The 20021-nt window shown below is 40.8% G+C and overlaps 1 protein-coding gene across 1 annotated transcript in view; it reads left to right on the top strand.

The window, feature by feature from the left end:
• Positions 1-1003: 1003 nt before the first annotated feature.
• Positions 1004-20021, top strand: part of col11a2 (collagen, type XI, alpha 2) — a 37438-nt gene continuing 18420 nt past the window's right edge. The window contains exons 1-19 of the mRNA XM_054606587.1: positions 1004-1190; positions 2460-2670; positions 2872-3034; positions 4013-4135; positions 6224-6337; positions 11531-11638; positions 13217-13432; positions 14629-14682; positions 15337-15378; positions 15706-15768; positions 15887-15961; positions 16846-16932; positions 17341-17397; positions 17594-17647; positions 17834-17887; positions 18021-18074; positions 18330-18383; positions 19364-19417; positions 19552-19596. Coding sequence (XP_054462562.1) covers positions 1004-1190; positions 2460-2670; positions 2872-3034; positions 4013-4135; positions 6224-6337; positions 11531-11638; positions 13217-13432; positions 14629-14682; positions 15337-15378; positions 15706-15768; positions 15887-15961; positions 16846-16932; positions 17341-17397; positions 17594-17647; positions 17834-17887; positions 18021-18074; positions 18330-18383; positions 19364-19417; positions 19552-19596 — 1815 coding nt within the window. The remainder of the gene's footprint in view (positions 1191-2459; positions 2671-2871; positions 3035-4012; positions 4136-6223; positions 6338-11530; positions 11639-13216; positions 13433-14628; positions 14683-15336; positions 15379-15705; positions 15769-15886; positions 15962-16845; positions 16933-17340; positions 17398-17593; positions 17648-17833; positions 17888-18020; positions 18075-18329; positions 18384-19363; positions 19418-19551; positions 19597-20021) is intronic.

Genomic DNA, 20021 nt, shown 5'->3' with positions numbered 1-20021 from the left:
TTAGGATGTATACTGAATACCTGGTGTGTAGTTTTTTGTGTGTCTGTCATGTGAAACTGTGAAATGCTTGTGTATCCTCAAACTTTCATTTGACTCAGCACTATCACATCAACGGCCACTTGTTTCCTAAAATCATGTGAGCAGAATAGAGGGAACTGTCTCCGCTCCAGTTCAAACTGAGCCTTACTGTACCTGCCCTGCAGCGGTTCACATACGTGGCCTGGATTCACTCACGTGGCCCATTTGCTCAGACACAGTGCTTCCTTTCTTACATTATGCCTGCATGTACAGTGGTAGCCACTGTGGGCATCCCCTGTACCTGCCCCTGTGAGGCATCAGTGCTGAAAGAACATTTAAGATCGCTTGCAAGGTTTTACTTTTTTCATCCTCTGGGCAAAGTTGGGTCAGGAAAGAATATAAAACTGTCCTATAGTTTTGATTCAGCAACATTGTATAAAAATTCTTGAACTTTACAGTGATTTCTATACAGCCTGGAGGATGATGGGCCTTCTGAAACTCTGTTTGATATGCCTGAATATGTTTAAGATCATACTCATTTTCAGGTTCCTACTTGTATTTTGGGTTTCTACTAAAACATGTTGACATGTGTCAATGTTCAAAAAACACATTGTTTTTCTCACACTATCTGTCTGAATATACTTGCTTTCACCCTCGTTCTAAAGTCTGCTTTGATTGGCTTGTGAGAAAAATATAGCGCACCTTTGCAAAGGTAGTTCTCAAGCCTTGGGCGGTGTGTTCTAATGATCCGGCATGTGACGTAGGAAGGGGAGCCAAATCTGACTAGCTTGTTGAATCAAATGTTGATACCCAAATGTATTCAAGCACTTCATGATACATCCCCTTCAAGAAGGCTGTAGTTTTTTTAATAGTAATAATTTATTAGTTTTATGCAAAACTACACCAGTCGAATCTGTTTAACTCATAAAGCAGAGCTGCTGCAGGGACTGATTTCCATTAATGCTCTAAAAATCTAGAAAAAGTAATGACAGTTTTCTTCTCTTCCTCAGACCCAGTGGATGTGTTGAGGGCTCTGCAGGTTCCCTCTCTCCCCGAGGGCGTGAAGAAAGTCCCCGGCTTCTGCGCATCCCGTCGCTCCGGCAGCCCCGACCATGCTTACCGCATCACCAAGAAGGCCCAGATCTCTGCCCCCACCAAGCAGCTCTTCTCAGGTAGGCTCCGGCCGTGGGTTTGGAGGGACTGCCACTCGATCACTATCACGGCCAAAATTTAAATCTTGGTTTCATGTTTGCCGTACTTAAAGGCGTCTATCGATTTGTTTTTGTATTTTGTCATGTTTGAGGACTTTAGGAAGCTCCAAGCAGAACCATAGAGGACATTACACTGTACTACAATCCTGTTAATCAGGTTAACCTATATTTATTACATTTGGTTCACAGAATAAATTTACAGGAAAGCATCTGAATCACTAGATGGGCCCTCTATTTTCTCTTCATATGTTGAAGCCTACATGTCAGTGTACATTTTTTACCAAGTAAATATAGATGGTCTGATAGTGTCTTAAATTGTAATTTTATTTTTTTCAAGAACTTGATTCTTACTACAAAAGTTACTTAATATTAATAAAAACATTTGTTGTGCATATATGTATTTCCAGACTCATTAATGTCCCTGTGTTGTACGTAACACCAGTACCACAGCAACACTTTAGGATGGGCTTAATATTTAACATATTTACGGTGAATTCCAGAGTGCAGACGCCTATAATTAGAATTACAGGTTGCTCTTTATGTTTGGATGTATTTTAAATTGAGCTCTCTGTAGTTTAGTGAGGCTGTGGTGCCCCATAGCGAGATTGCTCATGGATACAAAGTGTAATTATGTGTTGCCGTGAAACTGTGTGGGAAAGCCATAACAAATTAACTCAAGAATACTGTCTGACACCCTGGAGTAAGGAACAAAGAACTGAAAGATGCACTTATGTGGTTGTGAAGAAATCCTCAAAAGTCAAAGCTGATTTTCGTCTCATTTTCTGCAGTTAAGCTGCCTTCCTTCTCCAGCTCTGCCCACCTCTTATTATGTGTCCTTATCCTCTCTGCCATCTTCACAGAGGACTAACTGACTGGAATAAATTGATCCTGCCTCAGATTCTCTTGCTTTAATCACTTTAAGCTTTAAGTTTTACTTTGCACCTTCTTACCCATCTTTCATCCTGCTCTACTTCTCCATTCTTGTATCTTCCTTCCCTAACCACAACTCGTTCATCTGTCCTGCTTGAAACCCATTTCTTTTGTCTTGTCTTTCCTCCCTCTTCAACTCCCTCTTCTGCTTCCGTTCTTTTTCGTCAGTCAACTTACAGTCCAGCTTTTCTTGTCCTAAAATACCCAAAGGCCAGTGTTGTAATGACCCATGTTTATGATCTATCCCTTTACTTCTCTCACGGTCTCTCTCCTCCCATCCCTCCCTTCCCTCATCAATAGGTCGGTTCCCGGAGAACTTCTCCATCATGGCTCTGGTTAAGGCCCAGGCTGGTCTCCAGGCCTTCCTCCTCTCCATCTACAGCGAGCAGGGCATCCAGCAGCTGGGCATTGAAATGGGACGCTCCCCAGTTTTCCTGTACGAGGACCAGAACGGCAAGCCGGCCCCTGAGGACTACCCACTGTTCAAAGGCGTCAACCTGGCTGATGGCAAGTCAGTAACCGGCAACAACCAGTTTGTGACTGGTTGAGACGACACGTTTGGGGTTATGTGGGTGTTAGGGGTTGGGAGTAATATGTGTGAGTGTTGGATGGAATGTATATCTGATTCAAGGGGTTGTTTGATGCCCTACAAATCAGGCCTGTAGTCACAGTACACATTTATTCGCCTTGGGTTCCTCCTCCCTGTCTCTAGGTGGCATCGCATCGCTATCTCTGTTTCAAAGAAAAATGTGACTCTGCTGCTGGACTGCAAGAAGAAGATGACCCGCGCCTTGCCCCGCGGCAACAGCGCAGAGGTCGACACCAATGGCATCACGGTGTTCGGAGCCCGTCTGCTTGATGAGGAGGTCTTCCAGGTGAGGGCCTGTTTAAGCATAATGTGCAGGGGATATGTGGTTTTTGGTTGGGTGGCTAATCACTGGTGGAGTGACTGTGAGTACACAGTAGCAAGTTCAAGTCATAAAAGGAAGCATTTGTTGAGGTTAAAACACATTTAAGATTAAAGTTACTATGAAACAGCCTTTATATGACCTACATCAGTAAATGAGACCATCAGAGAGGAGGCTGGCAATTTCTATACAGTTATTCTTAATGCAGAATCATGCAGGGTTTACCAGAAACTCCTTTAGCTCTGACCCCAGAGGGGCCTCCAGCAGAGACCAGCCCACTGCAGCCAGATCCAGATCCTGTTTCGCTGCCGCCTTCGACCTCCAGACGGAGCTCCGGCGGAAAGTGGATAGGTCCTCTCCTGGCAGCAGCGGTTGCCTTGCTGCTCCACCAGTCCTCGCTGGGAGCCAACACACACCACGCTGCTGGAGACCCTAGCCGTATTGCTGGGCCCGCTGGAGGAAAGGGAGGCATAGGAGAACCAGAACTAGGACTGAGCAGGGCAGATAGTCAGACTCTGCTGCAGGAAAATTAGAGATTTTCTAAAGGGAGTCTGGTATTCTACCACTTTTAAGTTCCTCGTAGTAGTACTTTATTATACTTAAAGTCCTAGTGAAACAGAAGTAAGAGCCCCTGTACCTTCTGTGTTGGGACCCCCCAAGGGAAAAAGAATACTTGAGTGGCGTACAGTTCCAAGAGGGATTTAATCAAAACCTTTGTATTTGATTGGACCGCTGAGTGAGTTTTGATATAATAATAATAAGAAAAAATTGTGTTTTTTGTAAAATTCTAGCATATATAGTTGAATAGGACTGGGAAAGTGATCTAAAAGGGTTAAAAAAGTCATTTTTCATTTCATCTGTAATTTAAGAAGTTTCCATTGAGTCCCGTAACAGATGACATAGCTGTACAGGTTTTTTTGTTCATCTGTAATTTTTTTTCCATAGGGAGACATCCAGCAACTGTTGATCGCCTCCAACCCCCAGGCTGCCTATGACTTCTGTGAACACTACAGCCCTGACTGTGACTCCCCACTGCCTAAGACCCAGGCTCAGGACCCCAACACATACGTGAGTAACCCTGACACAACACAAGTTCATCCACAGACGTACAGAGTCATCATATTTTCCTCCACCACACATGAGACCATGAACCTTTTAGTGAATAATTATCTGAAAAAACATCTCGACAGGATGCAGTTACTAGCCTTTAGATTTCACTCTCAGTCTTTCACCTCTGTTAAAGGTTACTGCGCCATGAGCTCACACCGATCCCATAGCTCTCAGACTACTGAGTAGCATCTTTTACTCAGCGTATAACCTCAGACTGTCAACACAGCTCATTCATAAAATGTAGGCTCATCTGCAGCTCCGATGCAGGCCCAAACAGAATATGTGGACTTTGCTTTCCTTTTCTGTGGCAGGTATATCCTTCAGTGATGGTTTAGAAATAGACTGAAGCACCTTTTTACATGGATAGAATTAAGAGAGTTCATCCAGCTTTTTTCATGACTGCCACTAAATAGGTACTTCTGGGTCAGTTAAATCAGTTAAGAATCTTCCTAAATCTAAAATACTCTCTACTCCTTTGAACTGGCAGACCGCCCAGTGGTCAGCACTGTCACAGTTTAGGAAAAAAAAGGGTATTTTAAATTCCTGCTGCCCAGAGTTTGCATGTTCTTCCCATGTTTGCTTCAAGTTCCTCTTAATGTACCTCGTTTCCTCTCACAAGGGAGTTATGAAATCAACAAATGTAATTCCTGATGCACCAACATACATCCCTCAGGATAAATAAAGTGCTATTTTTTCTTTCCAAAGACAAAACAAGAAAATCACACTGTGAAAATATGATTTGTGTTAGGAAAACTTCACAACGTGAAAATATGGTCTGATAGTAAAAAAACGAAAATAAAGGCCACACTAAATACACCAGTCCTCCTGAAAAAGAAAGAGAAGTCCTCCGGTTCAGTTTGGTACATCTGGTCATGTCATCAAAGTGCTGCTCTCCCTTTCTCACTTCCTCACGCATCCCCATCACCAGCAACAGTTTGTATCCATCCACTTTCCTCCTCCCCTCCTTGGTCTGTGTGTCCCCAAGGTAACTACAGGAAAATCAGAGACATTGTCCTATCACACCTTTCCATAACTACGCCTCTAAAAGTGGGCACATTTCCATCATTTCACACACTCTGCATTGACAGCTTGAATTGTTTGAGCAGTATTTAGTTGACACTTTTTTTCTGCTCTGCTGCAATGGAACACAGGAAGGTAGGGGAAAGAGGATGATACAAGCCAACGTGTCTTTCCCCGTTTTTCTCTCTCCCATGGATTGAAAGAAATAGAACATGTTTAGTACATATAACATTCTAAAAAATCTAAATTCTGATTCTGTTTTCTGGTTAAATTGATAGCTGCAAGCATTTGGCATGAAGATGGCTTAAGGTGGAGCCTCTTTGCTTACTGAGACTGGTCGTGCACATAATATTCATAAATAAGCTTTGCCTAACTTTTTCTCTCAAACACATACTGATATTTGGGAGCTGACAGTTCCCTGACACCAGCTGCGGCACAGAGTTAAAGTAGCAAGCTATTTTTGTCCGCATTCAGCCATCCAAAGTACATGATCTTTGATTTATAAGCCTGCATGCCGGATCAGTCAATACAGAAATTGATCCGTCACTGTACAGAATCCAACGCCTTGCGTCCCAAACCCTGTCATGTGATGCTGTTGAAATGACTGCTTTCTGAATGAATATAAATCAGTGTGGTTTTATTCATTGGCTTCACCCATTGCTCTGTTTTGGTTTTTTGCTATTTTCTCATTCATCAAGGTCGTCTGTGTATTTTTAATATCAACACCTTTCAACCAGCAGCACAGATTCCTTCTGATGAATGGGAAAACAAATCAAAGCATAGCATTTTGTTATTATCTCCTTTCATCATGTCTCTCCCTGTCTATCACCATGTTTTTATATTTTGCTGCTTCCCCCCACATTACCCTTTTTCCTCTTTACCTTTATTTACCCCTGGGCACATCTTATCCGCCTCCCCTTGGAAATCCACTCTCCCCCTCTTCATGCATTCCTCTCCTTGCTTTTACGTCCCCTCTGCCGACCCATCCATCCTTCCCATCTTTCAATCCTTCCCCATCTCTCTCAGTACTTTGATGAGGAGCTGGATGACCATGAATACCCCTATTATTATGAGGAAACGACAGGCGTTCCCTCCTCCTCTGCGTCCCCCTCTCCCCAACCTGGGGCCCTCAGTCAACAGGTAAAGAGGGAGCACTAGAGAGGGGAAACACAAGCGGGGGTATTGTGGAAGGGAAGGAGAATGAGAGAAAGAAGGTTTACAGTGATAACGAAGGCATGATTCATAATATAGGTTTAGCTTGCTAAATGGTTGATTGTCAACTGAATTAGCATCACAAACTCCCTGCAATCTTTTTTTGAAAATCTACATTTTCACATGTAGCATTCCACACGCCTCTCTTATCCCTCATCGCTCCATACCTCCTTTGTTTTATTCACATTTCACCTTTCCTTAAATCCACATTGACCTCTCACACCTCGATTCCACCGTGTCCGTCACACAGGATTACCTTTGCTCCTTATGATTTTTTTTTTGGTCCTCGTGTCATTTTACATGTTGTCATATATGAATGTGTGTGTTCAGATGTGGCCAAGTGGGGGCACTGGGGTTGGTTTAGGTAGAGCTGTGTTGTTACACACACGTGCAGACCTTTTCCTCACACTCCTCTCTGCTAAGTTATCCATTCTCTGTGTTTAGAGAGGGGTGGTACAAAGGTTCCTCAGCACATAGAAAAATGAAAGTTTAATCACAAAACAAACCATCTCTGACACAAAAAGGGGAAAGCAAGAAACCTAGCATGGTAAATTTGTCAATCCTATGATTTTTTTCTTTTTATTCTTTTAAGAAAGTTTACTTAATTTCATGTCTGATTTTGATTTGTGGATCTGCTGACATTACCATTTCAACCAAATGGACTACATGAGGGTTGGGTGTTTTGTCTATGATGACAAACTAAGCATATGCAAATAAAATTAAAACAAATATTAGTAATGTATGAGAATGTGCCAGAGTAGCCTTTTCCTAAACTGATCTTGGTCAAATAGTTTTTGTAAATTAGTTTTGTTTGTTGATAATCACACATTAGCACAATTCAATTGACTTTCAAATTGGCTTTCCTGTGATTGTTTGAATATTCTGGGATTCAGTACTCATGTCTCCATTCACATATTTTTTTGCACATTTTGTAGTATTGCATTAAAAAAAAATATTTTGTAAATGGCAAAGTTTGATCAAACTTCCTCAACTGCGCAAAAAAGTATTTACGATCGCTTGAAGAAGTTTTCACCTTTGTTGAAAAAGAGTTGATGCACCAAACAGGATATGGAAATGCCTTTGCTGAACAAAGTTTCATGCTCGCAATTTCTTCGTCTTCTTCTACTACTCTGTTAACTGGCGGATACAGCCATGCGTAATGCTAGCCTATAGCATCAACTTCTGACCTAAGTACACTGTGCATAGCCAAGTTTATTCACTCCAAACCAGTTGATTTCTATTTGGGAGCATTTCTAAAGTTTGCTTAAAATTTGTTTAGCAATTGAATGGAAACACGACTATTGTCTTTTATGATAAACTCTACCCATTTGCTTCACACCTGATCACAAAAAACAAAAACTAACTTGCAGTACTATTTGACCAGGGCATGGATCTGTTTTGTGTTGTCCCCTGCATGATTTCTTCATTGTCTTCGAGGGTGTCACCGCATGCTTGTACTTCTGGGTCATCAGTTTCCATAACAATTTTCCAGTCAACATGGGGATATCAATGCACATGTTTTTGTCTTGGTATATTCATTTATGGTTGTACATCTGACCTTTGTGTGGCATCCATGAGATACATGTATGCCACAGCCTCTCTCCTTTCAGTTGTGTTCTGTTTTGCATATTTGAGGAGTTTATATTCACGGTGCTGGCCTGTTTTTCCTTCACACTATATCACCTGGGTGACATTTTTGTTTTTTACTTCACAATGTAAATTGCATGTCATTTCATTATAGAAAAGTAAGAATTCATTGTTTACTAATGTTTTCATTTAATGGTTTCATGTGACTAACATGCATTTGCATGCTCGCCTGGCATCCATGCTACTTCTTTTGTCAGACTAAACGGCAGCAACCTTCTCTCTAGTTGGACTGCTAAGTGCATTTTAAACTGTGTGTCTGTCTGTGTGTGTGTGTGTGTGTGTGTGTGTGTGTGTGTGTGTGTGTGTGTGTGTGTGTGTGTGTGTGTGTGTGTGTGTGTGTGTGTGTGTGTGGGTGTGTGAGAGAGAGAGAGAGAGAGAGAGAGATTGAACAGCAGGTCAGTGCATCAGTGATGTGTATGATTTGTGTGTGTGTGTGTGTGCCTGTACAGTGTGTGTGTTCAGCATCAGCTTCACCTGACCAATCACACCCTCAGTGCCTCTGCCAAACTTCAGGCTCCAGTTCATTTTAGCGCAAAGATGCTGCTTTGTCATTTAATATTGGGAATGGCATTACTGGAGAGATCAGCAAAAACTCTTGTCAAAATTTGTCAAAATATGGATTTGGAATTTGTTTAGTACAATTTTTTTCAGTTGCATTTTTGCTTACCGTTTTAAAACTTGTATTAATCCTCTGCTGTATCCAGTAATGCCTGTACAGTCTCAGTAAATCATCCAAACCTTGGCCATCTTTATGTCATTGTTTCTCAAAAAATCCACTCTTGTCCTTCTCTCTCCTTCTGTCCATCCCTTGTTTGTGCTTTTCACCCCCCTCCCAACCCTTCCATGTATCTTTGTCTTCCTCCACTCCCTTTTGGTCAATATGCACTTTTACATACTAAACACCATCTCAACCAAACATTAATCGCGGATATTAGAAGAAGGCACTCAATGGAAAAGCACCCCCCACCAAAACCACCCCTGTCAAACCTAAACCCACTCCAGCTAAGCCAGTCAAGACTGGATCAAACAAACTTGTAGTTAAGGCACCTATGCCCACCAAAGCTCCCAAGTCTTCCACAGCCAAGCCCTCCAAAGCAAAGCCTGCTGCATTAGAGATCCTCCTGTCTAAGATCAAACCAACAGCAGCAGCTAAATCTAAGCCCACAGCTGCCCCAGCCAAGAAAGGTAATGGTAAACCAGCTGTGGAGAAGAAAGCAAATGGTGCAGCTAAAGCCAGCAGCAATGGCAATGGAAAAGCAGCTGTAACAAAAACGATGGGCAATGGCAAAGCTACAGCTGATGCCAAGCCTACAGCTCAGGCCAAGGTGAATGGAAATGGCAATGGCAAGGTTGTAGCCGAGAAGAAAGTCAATGGTAATGGAAATGGAAAATCCTCAGCAGAAAAGAAAGCCAATGGAAATGGAAAAGCCACTGTTGCGTCTAAGACTAATGGAAACAGCAATGGCAAAGCTACAACAGAGAAGAAGGCCAATGGAAATGGCAAAACTACCATTGCGGTTAAAGAGGTTAAAGTCAAAGTTAATGGCAAAGCTGAGAATAAAGTCAATGGTGAGGCTAAGGCTAATGGCAAAGTTATTACTGTGGTAGAAAAGAAAGCCGTTAGTAATGGTGCTGCAAATCAGGCAAAAATTGAAACCACTACAAAAACAAAGACTGAGAGCGTTGTAAAAGTAGAAAAGATAGAAAAGACTGTGGTCACTGCAGCTAAATCATTTGCCAAAGTAGAAGCTACTAAGGCACCTAAACCCACAAAAGCATCCAAAGCTGAACCTACAAAGATGGCAAAGGCTGTGGCCACCAAAGCTCCCGCAGCAAAAACTCAAGTAAAGACTGAAGTCAAAGAGGTCACCAAAGTTAAAACTGTGGTCACCAAAGTCCCTCTGGTCAAATCAACGGTGAGCAAAGTTGTGAAGAATGTGATGGAAAAGATTTCCATCCCAAAGAAAGTAGCTCCAACATCTGCCCCTGTCCGGCCCACTCCACCCAGACCCACCAAATCCAAGTTGCTGGTGAACCTTAATGTCAAATCCCTGCACAAACCATTCCCACCCTTCGGCAAGACTGTGCTGAGTGGAACTGCTGTCCCAGCGAAGAAAATTCCCAACGGTTATCAACAGGTACAAAAAGAAGTCCCATATTTGGGTCAGCATGTCCAGAGTCGTATGTCCCATCTGTCCCATCTGGTCAGGCCAGGTCTTTCCATCATCCAGGGGCTGCAACAACATTTTTGTCAAAGTACATTTTTTGAATTTTTACCATTATTGTGGGTCTTCAATAGGTTGCAGACAGTGCAGAGTTTGAGGTAAATCCTTGATGGTGGAAAGGCTGGTCTTCAGAATGGAAGCTGGTTCATACCAAGCTGGGTGCCTTCTCCTCTGTTTGTATATCATATGATCTTTACGATCACCCCAACTTCTCCATATGATATGATACAGCGGTGCACATGGAAGCATGGCTAATTGTACAGTTTCATTGTTCTTTACTTTACTTCATACTCCTACCTTCAAGCTGAAACTGGATCTCAGAACCTGAATACACTCCAGCACTCCGCCTCTTTCTTTTCCGGGAAAACCAGTAACGTACCGGTGTAATGAATGAGCATGGATTTCTATGGCACACAAACTAAACCTGAGAAAACACAAATACTATCCCATTGTATACACAAAGAACACAACCAACCTATTCTGACTCATTCTCTCTCATTCTCTCTCTCTCTGTTTTTCTTTTTTTAAAGTACCTGTGTTTTCTCTCTGACACCTGTCTTGCTGTCTCTGGCCATATTTTGTATCATATATGAATAAAGCAGCCTCACAGAAACTAAAAAGCAAACTTTAAGTGTGCTATCATTAGAAGTTAAATTTAATTCAATGTATAGTCTCCACAAAGCTGACAAGTGGGTGATTAGTGGGTACTGATTCATAGAATGTGTTACATTGAAGTAATTCAATTATGTTCTGTGAGGCTGTTGATTGGGGTTGTCTCTCTGTTTTCTGGTCTTGGGTGAAACTAGACATCCCAGAGCATCAAGTTCCGATGTTTTCATCTGAAGGGATGGATAGAGGTTCTCAGTCCTACTTCCAATAAGAGCAGACTTCCCCCTTTCATGAATTTTAAGTTTAAAAAGCAAAAATTGTTCAACAATAAAATAAAAAGAAATCTCAGCCAAGTAGTCTCAATGACTCCCTAAATCTTGCGTATTGCAAAATTTATAGTTATTGAGATTCTGAAATGACCTGATATTTCTTTTATAAAATGGATCTTTCAACTTTAAAGATGTGAGTTTCCAGGTAGAAAATTCTTGGCCACTGGCAACCGCAATTTTATGAAGTGATCCATTTTCTCCACTTTTAACTCATCATCACTTACAAGCAGACTTTGAACTAACCGCGCTCTTCAATTCAAATCTGCTTACTTCCTCCCTGCTCCCCAATTCCTGTCAACTTGACCAATCAGGATGTAGACACTGAATATTCCGAGGCTGGCCACACCCCTACAGAGACTGATTATTACTATGAGGAGACGGTGCCAGAGGGTGAGGTGATTGGACAAGAAGAGAACGCTGTACAGGTAAAAAAGAGAATTATACACTGGTCAGTGACACAGATCAAGAAAAGATATAGAGACCGTATAATAGAATGTATATAGATCTCTAAATATATTTGCTAAATTTGCACATTAAAATATAAAAGACAGAATGCATCAATTAGCACACTGACAGAAACAAGAAGAATTCATCACCTCCATCACCAAAGCAAAAGAACAGTGTAACACCTGTGTGGTGGTGAGCCCAGTCTTTATTAATTCAACCAAGTAGTTATAGCTCTGTGTCTCTCTACACTTTTCTAACCACACATCAATGTTTTGTTGGCACCGATGCCACGTGACAAGACATAAGAGAAAAGCTTTTTCAAAGAGAATGCACCACATTCATCTCCTTGTATCATCAAACATTTTTATGTGGCTCCCTTTTTCCCCTAACAACAAGCCTCCTGTTCTCATCTGAAGATCCTTCATTGATCAGGTGATGATCTTGACATAAGAACAAAAATCTTGTGAAAAAGGGATCCACATAAGAATATTTGATATGCAGTTTTAACCACAGCAACAAAGGGAGATGAATATAATGCATTCTGGTTTGAGAGAAAAATCAAGCTGAACTAAAGAATACAGTAGTCGTTGTGGCTTACTTAACAGCCCTTAACTATCAGAAATGTGAGAATGACTTTCTCACATTTCTGATCTGTTTCTCACAGTTCACTTTTTTTTGGCAATAATCTATATTGTCATCATTAAGTTTTATCTGTATTAGCTGACTTTGATGACTTTGTTTCATTTTCCAATTTTGAGAGAAGAATGTTTTGTTAATGTTGTAGAAATGTTTTAGTAATTTATGGTATATTTTAGGAACAAATGTACGCGTTATTCACTATTGGTTTCGATAGTGCTTCTTATTTATTCTGTTTTTATATGAGATAACGGTACAGCATAATTCCACTGGATTCACATTTGTTTTTCAAACACCCATGGTAAGTGAAATAGAAAATAACATAGTGTTGGCTTTGCATAGCATAGCATATAGCAGCAGCAGCTCGTTTTCATAAAGTGCTTCATATCAGTTCTGTGTGTTCATGGACTGACAGGCATGACCTTCAGATAAAAAAAAGTATTTTTTAAACCACAAGTTAACAATGTCAGATAGTATATTTAGGCAAATTTGGAGAAATCATTTGGTCACGGGTCATCACACACTGATGACGATATGCTTTGATGGAAACACATACTATTAAAAGCTCAACAATAGATGATAAACAGGAGATTTAAAGTCGAAGGAATTGACCTGAACAAATCAGACAGTAGTTACAGCATGAAGGACTGACACCACATTCTGCCAGATGGGTTTTTTTTCTGTCCCTATGTCACTGTTTATTTTCTAAAGGTAAGACTCACTTCTTTCTATATATGCCCCTCTCTTCCACTCCCCATCATTCTATATTTCTCTGTCCTTTACTAACATTTCCCCATCATTAAACCTCTCCCTCTCCCTTCCTTCTTCCTCTTGCATCCCTATTTTCCTTTGCTCGATTCACCCTCTCTTGCCCCCCCATCTATCCCGTTGCGGCTCTGATAAACCCATCCCAGCCCCAGGTGGAGACAATGTTGGTGGGAGAGGAGGTAGATGCCACCAAGACAGGCGGTGTGGGCGAGGAGGCCTTCACTGAGGAGTATGTGACTGGGGACGTGGGCCTTAAGGAATACGACTATTCCTACAGGGACTACAATGAGCCAATACTGGAGACCAGAGAGGTCGATGCCTACATGGGCCCCGCCCTGTCCGCTGTGACAGACGAGGGAGGCGTAAGTCTTTTTGCGTCAGAGGCAAAAAACATAAACAAAATCACTTTCAACCAACTCTGAAGTCTAGTCTTTGTCAAATTGTATTCAATGTTCTCTCAATTGACTTTTTTGAGTTTGCCATTATGTGGATACATAATTAATTTATGTGTTTTGTTTTTCACTTTGGGAGCTTCTTACGCTTGGTGGCTAATTTGAACCCCCATGGTACCATGGAAAGCTCTATCTGAAAGGCTGTGATTTTTAGTTTTAGTTTCAAGTGATTATACACTAATGAAAACATAGTTCTGAATATTATATATTTTTTGGCAATAAATCCCCCTTAAATCCCACATACTGCTCCTTTAACACATAAGTGTGGATATATCTAAAGGTTTTTAAATAACTGTTTAGATATCTCAGGAGGACCAGTTACAACTTAGACTACCTATTTAAACTTGACCTTTAAAAATTGGCCTTTAGTCTACCTTTGGATTTATTTTATGATAATGGTTGTAAGCGTCTGTTTCAGTTTACCACCTAAAGTGTGATGCACGTTAATTCAGAAAGGCCACCATGCAAGTAAGATGTATCCATAGAATCAATTTCATGCCAGACAAGCTCAATCAGTCACAGAGACAACTGCATTTGAATGCATTGCAATTACTTTAAGGACAAAGACGTAGACCACACATCAGTGGTTGAAATGGGTTTTATTTAATACGGTGTGTAGTGAGAAACTCAGGAACCAAGGAGGAATAGCTGTTACCACGGTAGAAGCTATTGGGAATCCTAATAAGCATAAACATTAATTTGAACTATCACATACACTGCATAAAGAGGCATTTGGAAGTGCAGCAATAACGAAGGGCTGCATCCTTATTCTTGAATGCCATTTATCGCGGTGTATGGCTTTATTTAGCGCTGCTTAGCCCAGATGATTCTCTGTCTATAGAAGTAAAGGACCAAGAGTTTGGAGAACCTTTGACTCATCGGTATTTGGACAAAAGCTAATGCATTTTTCACAAGCAAATCAGGTTTTGGTTGTATCATTCTATTTTCTAGCATAATAGTGTTTGATATAATGTAGCTAACTAATGTGTCTTTATGCCAAATCTGCATTCTATGGGTGTGTTTGTCTTTTTTGTTTTTGATGGGTGTGTGTGCGTCCCTCTGTACTGACTACGCTGTGTTGTTGGCTACATGTGTGTCTTCCTCAGGCTGCCGTCAGAGGCCAGAAAGGAGAGAAAGGAGACCCTGCTGTCTTGGAGCCTGTGAGTTACTAATTGTCTTTAAGCAGCTAATCTGAGCAGGTGTTTTTTTTAACTGTGTTGGTCTGTGACAGAAAGGAACCACTCAGTCGCTCTCTTGTTTTTATATCTCTTAACCAAGACAGATATGTTGCATCAATTTGAAGGTGTGTTTGAACACATAATGACCTTTTACGACACTGCTTTGGCAGAGGAACCAAGCCTAACCTATTCTCAAATCACATGACATATCCGCAGCTGGTTACCTACACTTTTCAGTGGTTGCCAATGAGCCATTATATATGTCAGTGACCTATTGACCAGCTGTTAATTTCCAATTGGGAACTTGCCAAACTCAACTTACAGCTTAGACAACCTGTAGTTTAAATGGCAGAGACCAATCCCATCCAAAGACGAAATGAAAGTTTCTTGTCGTCGTAGAAAATGCTGAACATTTTTTCCATTCATCAATTTAAATCCCAAAATGCAAATGCAATGGAATAACTAACTTGACCTTCAATGCAGCTGTTGAAAAGGGATGCATCCCTCCAGTAGGATGCAAATGTGTTCTTCGCTAATAAATATTGTACTAGTTAAGGTGCATTACAAACAGACAAAATGTATCTATCAGTTTTTTGTCCTCCCGCGTAACATTTCTTTTTATTCTGACTTCTGCAGGGTATGCTGATTGAAGGACCTCCAGGACCTGAGGGACCTGCTGTAAGTAGATGATGGTTATTCCCTTGTTTTCTATCCAAAAAACCTAACTGACCTCTAGATATTAAATAAATACTTCTGTAGTTTGCTTTTCTTTATTTTCTCAGCTATTCATTATTTTAGGTATTAGTGTAACGTATTACTTAGCCCCTTAGCAAGTACACTTCTCTATTGCAAGGTTGTGACAATTAACATTCTTTTCTGAATGTTATTTTTAGGATATTCCTATGCAACACTGTAATCAAACTGCACCTGACACTGATAGAGAAAATGAACATCTCATTGAGTCAGAAGTCAGAATACTTGAGTACTCTTTCCCACTTCTTTCAGGGTCCTACTGGCCCCCCCGGCTCCTCTGGACCTCCTGGCTCTGCCGGTGACCCTGGCGAGAGGGTGAGTGTATCACTTTATCTGAAGAACGGCAGGTCTGTGGAAACATCAGTGCCGAATTTATACAAAGACCATTGAAAGACATAGAAGCATATTTCACTTCATCCTCTCCATCCCACAGGGTTTTCCTGGTAAGGCTGGTCTGTCTGGAGCTGATGGAATCCCAGGACCTCCTGGAACCTCAGTCATGCTACCTGTGAGTCACCGTTAACGTTTGATCCTTTATTAGAGATGGATGCCGTCTGAGTGATGTTTGCTCCAACAGGAGAATTTTATACCCTTGGCCTTAATTCAAGATTCTGTGTAGTTCTGTATGTTCAGTACCAATTCCTGTCATAGTAGAGTCCTGCAGGAGTGAATCCTAAAACCAGGAAATAAGTCTGCTTATTTGCACTTGCGGTCGCCTCGATTTGAAGACAATGGGTTTTTTGTATGGGTTTTGGTAAGATGCCTGAAATAAGTCCTATGGTTAACACAACCTAGAGAGATTTTAATGTTTGTTCTACGATATGAAATAGTCAGTAAATATCCCACTCTTTAATTTTGAAGATTTTCGTGTCTTAAAAAAGGCCGTTGCTAATAAGTGGCTGAATAAGACTACTAAACGTCATCACTAGAACACCAGTCCACCTTTTACTTAGTGGTGGTCATATGAAGTCATTCGTGAAGATTATATTGCTGAAGGAAACATGGAAGTATCATAAACGTTTATTTGCCACAGAGCTTATTTTCTGCAATAATCCAAAATCCAATAGAAGTATCCCATTGGCTCTTTATACAGGGAACACATGTGATTCTAAATCCCTGCAAGGCTTACTAAATGAGGTCATCCCTGCAGAACTCTATGGCTTGATGCTTTAAAAAGAAAATGTATATTTGGGTATTGGCCACTCAGAGACCAAATAACTGTAGCAGTGATCAGCGAGGAGCTTGATGTTACAATCCATAAAATTCCCATCATATTTTCATTGGTTTGTCCTTTTTATGATGTTGATTGATTTTTCAGTTTCTCCAACAGTTTCCCCCCACCATTCATCAGGCACAGTATCCACTCATATGTTTTTTCTCTTCTATTCGCAGTTCCGTTTCGGTCAGAGTGGAGGAGATAAGGGTCCTTCTGTTTCTGCCCAGGAAGCCCAGGCAGCAGCCATCTTGTCTCAGGCCAGGGTCAGTCATCACTTTTACTTCACATTTCCACCGTGTGGTTAATTTGCCTCAAGGATCATATCATTGGACTATTGATGTTTCGCCATTGCCAGACATTGTGGTTGTCTTTGAAGAACTTCATTAGAAAATTAGCATTTAGACGCTAATCAGTACGAGGACAATTAATAAAAAATAATACCAAACAAAAAATACAGCGTGCACATAACACAAATGTGGTAGAGAAAACCTATTTACACAAATTTCTGATTTCATACTTAATTTACATTTTGATTCAAAACATTTAGTTTTCATCCAGGGAGATTTATAATGAGTGTGAAAGGAGATGTTCCTTTTCTTCATACATCACCAACATTACAAGCAGCCATGTTCCTCCATAATCACTGATTTTGGAGAATCTTTTGTCTGCAGATGGCTCTGAAAGGACCTCCTGGACCAATGGGATTCACTGGGCGCCCCGGGCCCCTGGTATGTTTACTGTCATTTGGACCCATATCTGTTCATTTGATCTCATTATAGGTCTCTTAAAATATTTTTTCCTATGTCTCCTAATTGCGAAAACAGCTTTAATTTTCATTTCTCATTATTAAGAGGCAGATAGGATTTTTGAGAAAATATGAGTTTTTGTGATTTTGATGATGATTGTGATTGTGTCTGTTTTAAGGGAAATCCAGGTAGTAATGGTCTGAAGGGAGAGAGTGGAGACCCTGGTCCTCAGGTAAAAACACTGAATTGAACTCTGACCTTACAGTTTAAATTATTTAAATCATGTGAATGTCAAATTGTGTAATCAACCCTTTCTTTTACAGTAGGGCATTGTTTATATTATTGAACTTATCGTACATGTATACTCAGCTCAGACCTATGACAAAAATGTATCACAGACATCTTGTTAAATTTTCAGGGCTCCAGGGGACCCCAGGGTATGATGGGTCCTCTTGGCAAATCAGGAAGAAGAGTGAGTATGACACATGGCTTGCGTTGACATTGCCTGTCAAAAACAAAACATGGGTATTTTGCAAGTGGGTAAACTGTGTCTCATACACAGAAGCACTTTGAAACACGTTTCTCCTTTGCTCGTCTCCTAATAGGGCCGTGCTGGAGCTGATGGCGCAAGGGGAATGCCAGGAGAGTCTGGAACTAAGGTAATCCCTCTCTGGTGTCACTCCTTTATGGACATCCTCAGCATTAACTCTCTTGGCTTGTGACACCTTGTCACATGGCTGGGACAATAAAGTCCACTTAAGCATCTCAGGCTTTCTCTGGTGCTACAAAAGTCAACACAAAGCTATGTGCATAACTAAAGTTCAAACTCTGTATTAATGCGTCCACTTGTGATACATTCCTTCATCTACTACAATGCAGTGGTAATACCTTCCATCTCTGTTTGTGTCTCTCAGGGTGACCGTGGTTTTGATGGCCTTCCTGGTTTGCCCGGTGACAAAGGACACAGAGTAAGTCTAAAAATAAATTGCAAGGACACAGGTTTTTTTTTGTTGAATATGTCAGTCTAGTCTGTCTGACTCATTGACCCTCTATCTGACTGAGGTTTGTGTAAGTTTGAATCTTTGACCCAGACCGCGGCTCTGAAATAATAGAAGCCTAACTGAGCTGTGGGTTGATAAGTCCATGGCGCTGCAGACAATTATAACGTTTGTAAGAAACCAAGCACCGAGCAATCACCACGGAGAAACTAAATTGATGCACTCCTGAATCTCTCTCATAAAGGCAGTCTAGTGTTGTATTTGAAATCGACTATGCCTTTGGTCAGTTCTTATCAGTTATCGATATATGTACTACCATTTAAGGCTCAATGTAATTTTTAGTGAATTAGAAGATGGCTTTGTAATTGACTTCACTGAAGATCTACATGGCTTTACAGAAACAGTGTTGTTTCTTAATTTCATTGTCTTCTGTTTCCATTGCCAGGTGATTTTTACTCTGTGATCTGTATACTTAAGCTTCCATCTTTATCTTCATAACCTGGTTTTGCTGCTGAATCAGTAAAGACCTCCTGGACATATTCCTTAAACTCAAATTGCAGACCCTTCTGACTGCTTCTCTCCGAAATTGATTTGTCGTTTTTCAAAAAATTTGATCATATTTATTCAGGTCAGTTAGTGGCAGAGTGGGCTCAATAATAACGTAGCTCTTGACGGAGTAGCAGCAGAGGGGCGGAGTATTGTTTTTGATCTAATATTCTCCGCCCCCCTGCTAAAAATGTACAAATCGCCTACTGGTAGTAGTGATAATAGTGGTAGTAGTGGTGGTAGTATTATAAGTAGTAATAGTGGTTGTTGTAATAGTAGTAAAAGTGTTAGTAGTAAAAAAAAAAGTAATGGTTGTTCTTTAACATGCATAAGAAGTGTAATACTTGAATATTTGTAAGCAGAGCTAAATCATTTTGTAATTCCCTCACTCTTTTACTCCCCAGGGTGACTCAGGACCGTTGGGACCCCCAGGATCTCAAGGCGAGGACGGAGAGAGGGTACGAAGATATGAGAAAATAATTTGAAATGATTCCCGGCACTACTCAAAACATCTTGTCATTGTGTCACTCCATAACGGTTCATAATCAGCATCTTTCCATCCTTGGCATGTTGTTTCTGTGTGTGTTTCCAGGGAGATGACGGAGAAGTTGGACCCAGGGGTCTCCCAGGTGAACCAGTGAGTGTTTCCATGACAACACAATCTGTTTTTAAATGTCTCCCTCATGTCTATGTCTCTGTTATAAACAGCATCCCAAAATACATCCCTGTGTATCTATTTGAAGCACTACTGTTACTTCACTGTAATTATGTGATGTAGAGATAAGAAGATACAGCCAAGTGCTTTCACTGCGCTACGACAACCAAAAGACCATTTGCTCTCTGAAATGTGATAGGTTGGATAGCATTGAAATGGATGTATGGATGTAACTCCTTTCAGCTTCATTGATAACGTCAATACTATGAATAAGCAAGAATTTATTTTCAAATAAATTAATTAAAATGTTACAATGTTATAAAAAGACTAGTTACTTTTTTTTGCATAAATCATTTTTGCATTTAATTACAGAAATTCAGTGGTTATTTTACTGGGTTCAACTGTAT

Source organism: Anoplopoma fimbria, chromosome 10 (assembly GCF_027596085.1).
Source record: "Anoplopoma fimbria isolate UVic2021 breed Golden Eagle Sablefish chromosome 10, Afim_UVic_2022, whole genome shotgun sequence".
Taxonomy (NCBI): Eukaryota; Metazoa; Chordata; class Actinopteri; order Perciformes; family Anoplopomatidae; genus Anoplopoma; species Anoplopoma fimbria.
The sequence above is the reverse complement of the archived record's forward strand: the minus strand, read 5'-3'. Positions and strand labels throughout refer to the sequence as shown.